At 28.5% G+C, this 3075-nt stretch overlaps 1 protein-coding gene across 1 annotated transcript; it reads left to right on the forward strand.

Moving 5' to 3' along the window:
- Window positions 1-601: 601 nt before the first annotated feature.
- LOC119684163 lies at window positions 602-2067 on the forward strand. Its single transcript, XM_038098131.1, has one exon. It carries the CDS (start codon window positions 997-999, stop codon window positions 1966-1968), a length of 972 nt encoding a protein of 323 aa, XP_037954059.1. The 5' UTR covers window positions 602-996; the 3' UTR covers window positions 1969-2067.
- The last annotated feature ends 1008 nt before the right edge of the window (window positions 2068-3075 follow it).

Below are 3075 nucleotides of genomic sequence, written 5' to 3' on the forward strand. Positions count from 1 at the left end.
AATTGATATAAACTAATAAAATAAATATAATAAAAATAAAAATATTTTTGCAAAACTGAAAGTTGTTTTACAAAAAAGGTCACGAGGTTATTGAACAAAGTTAAAAAACAACAACAACAAACTCTTTACATATAATTAATAACAAACAAAAGCAAAACAATTGATTGATTTTTTTTTGTTTTTTGTTTTTTGTTTTTTTGAAGTGTAATACGGAAAAAACTTAAAGCTACAATAAAAGCAATTCAATGCCAATACACTTAAAAGTGCAAAAACTGCAAAACAGAAATATTTTATGAAAACTACCGTAAATAGTTAATAACGTAGCAGAAATAATTCGATATTTTATTTCTCATTATTTAAAGACTAAAGACGAGTTTCAGACTCAAGAATTATTCCGGAGCTTTCGCGATTAACACATTTTAAATTAAATAAAAACAAATACATTGACAGCGGCATATAAACAAAGTACATAATAAGCAAATAAAAAATATATTAACAAAAAAACACAAAAAAAAACAACAAAAAATTATTTCATTTATTGAACAATTAACACAAGTGTTTTTGGCTAATTACTTCAGCAATAGAATTATAAAAATATTAATTTTTCAAAGGGAAAAAAAACTGAACTAAATAAAAATAAATCATACATTTGTCTCAATTGTTTTTTTATTTTTGACACGAGCCAGTGAAGATTAGCTAATGCCAAGTTAAAAAAAAATTAAAAATAATTATAAAACACTACATGAAACCTGAGCAGCCATAACCAGAAGGCACCATACCGAAACCGCAAAGCTTATTTTTAATTACGTACTTAACTTAAATGCTGTAAAAATCGAAGTAAAAATAAAATAAACTTATAACATATAATAAGCAACAACAATTTTATAACATTTTTCTTCATATTCGTTACAATTTACAAAAACAACTCAAAGCTAAAACTGTAACAAATCTCTGAAGCTACCTCAAATCCTTGCCAATAGCGAATAAGCACTAACAATGGAGCGCTCACAAAGTTACACACACTTTGAGTTAAGTGAAGATGACAACAACATCAACAACAACAACGTCATCAACAGCAAACTATCCACAATTACGTTGAGTAAAACGAAAAACGTAAGGCGCACACGTAAACTACAAAAACAACAACAAATCCAGCAAGCCATTAGCGGAAGTAGTGATAATATAGATGCTGTGACCATATCCAATACACTGCAATTGAAACGTAAAAGGCAATTGCAACGACAAAAAACAGCAGAATTAGATGATGATATGGAATATGCGGCGGAAGAGGAATATGAAGATGATGAATATGAAGTGAATGAAATTTGTGAAAATGTTTTAGATTTTGAAAGTACACTTACACAAATATTACCTAAGAATATCACTACAAATGAACGTACAAAGCGTCAGTTGCCATATCAAAAAAGTCACTTATCACAGGACGATAGCTTAAGTACAACAATAACAACAGATTCACCTTCATCACCTACATCGCCTACAAATAAATCACATCAATTTAAACATGCTGATTCCTTTGATTCGAATTCTACTGGCGCCGATATGAGTCCAATAAGTAGGCGACATAATTTTGTATTTCTGCCGCGTGATAATTCTATACATTCAGATTCTAGTCATTATTCCAGCGTGGATAGTTTGTTGGAAGCACGTAAGCCAGATCCAGAAGCCATACTTATAAATTTAGGTTTTGGACCAGTCGGTTCAGAAGATATACTTTCACGCATACCAAAACGTTTTCTTAAGCCCTCACAAGTACGTGGCATTGATACGGACGCCTTTGTTAAACGTCTTCAATTGGCAAGTAATTTAGCAGATCACAGTGTACTCGGCTATCGTGGTTTGACTGGCAATCCTGATATACCACCCTCAACAATTGTGGCGAAAATTATGCAGCGTTTCGAGGTTAATGAACGCAAAAGATCTATGGGTTCAATAGAGCACGCTATCTAGAGCAGCCTACACATACATTATGCCAATAATTTTTAAGTTTAGATTTTAATTTAATTTTTATTTATATTTTTTTTAAGGGGCTAACTGTTCAGTGTTAAATAAAACGCAATTATTAAATTAGTTTTTAAAATATATTTTATTGTAACCGAAATTTCGACTATATATATATATATCTATGTATCAGGGTACTTACCTGAAGGATAATATATATATTAGGGTACTCATTTGAAAGTGTCTACAAACTGTAGTTGAAATATCTGTTGTATATTATTTAATATTGATCAATTAGCCCAATCAAAAGTATATAAAAAAGCTTGATTATTAAAACAATAAATTATTTAATTATTATATTATTTGTAGGTAAATTAAAAACTTTTTAATTATATGTAATTTGTGATTAATTAATTCGTACTTAGAGGAAAATTGTATGTACTTATTTTATACAAATTGTTTTGTTATTGCTCATATTAAGCGTAGCTTTAAGTTTTAGATAAAACAAAATTTGTTACTTAATTTATACACAGAAAAAAACAAAATTATATATAAAATAAAATCAAATTCAAATCTTAAAAAGAAATAAAAAAAAATAATTTAATATTTACATTTAAAATATGTTACTTACTTACTCAAAAAAATTATTTCAAGAGTCTTAATCTTGTTCAAAATAATTACTTTCACAAGTAATTTCTATAAATGTACTATCACAGTTTATCGCTTAAATGCAGAATTAGCAAGTGATTCAGAGAGGGTTTCAGTAATATTAGAACACAAACCAAGATTAGTTGCCAGCAGCAACGATGCTTATGAGTCAGTCGAGATAAAGGCATTAGTTGAAGGTTTAAGTGTTATGCAAATGTCACACAGAAGAATGAAGTTTCAATAAGAAGAAACGTACAATATAAAATAAGACCAGTAGAGCTGGAGAAACAATAATTATCAAAAATCAACATTATGTTTCTTTCTTTTAAAAGAATTTCAAATGATTGAAATTACTGACTGACCGTAACCGATCTATTATCATGATATACTTATCATCAGTGGTTTTAAAATTATGAGTTATTGCTAATCACCACGTATGATAGGTATTTGACAAACGTAAACTTACAA

The sequence above is a fragment of the Teleopsis dalmanni genome, chromosome 2, assembly GCF_002237135.1.
Source record: "Teleopsis dalmanni isolate 2A chromosome 2, ASM223713v2, whole genome shotgun sequence".
In the NCBI taxonomy this organism is placed as follows: domain Eukaryota; kingdom Metazoa; phylum Arthropoda; class Insecta; order Diptera; family Diopsidae; genus Teleopsis; species Teleopsis dalmanni.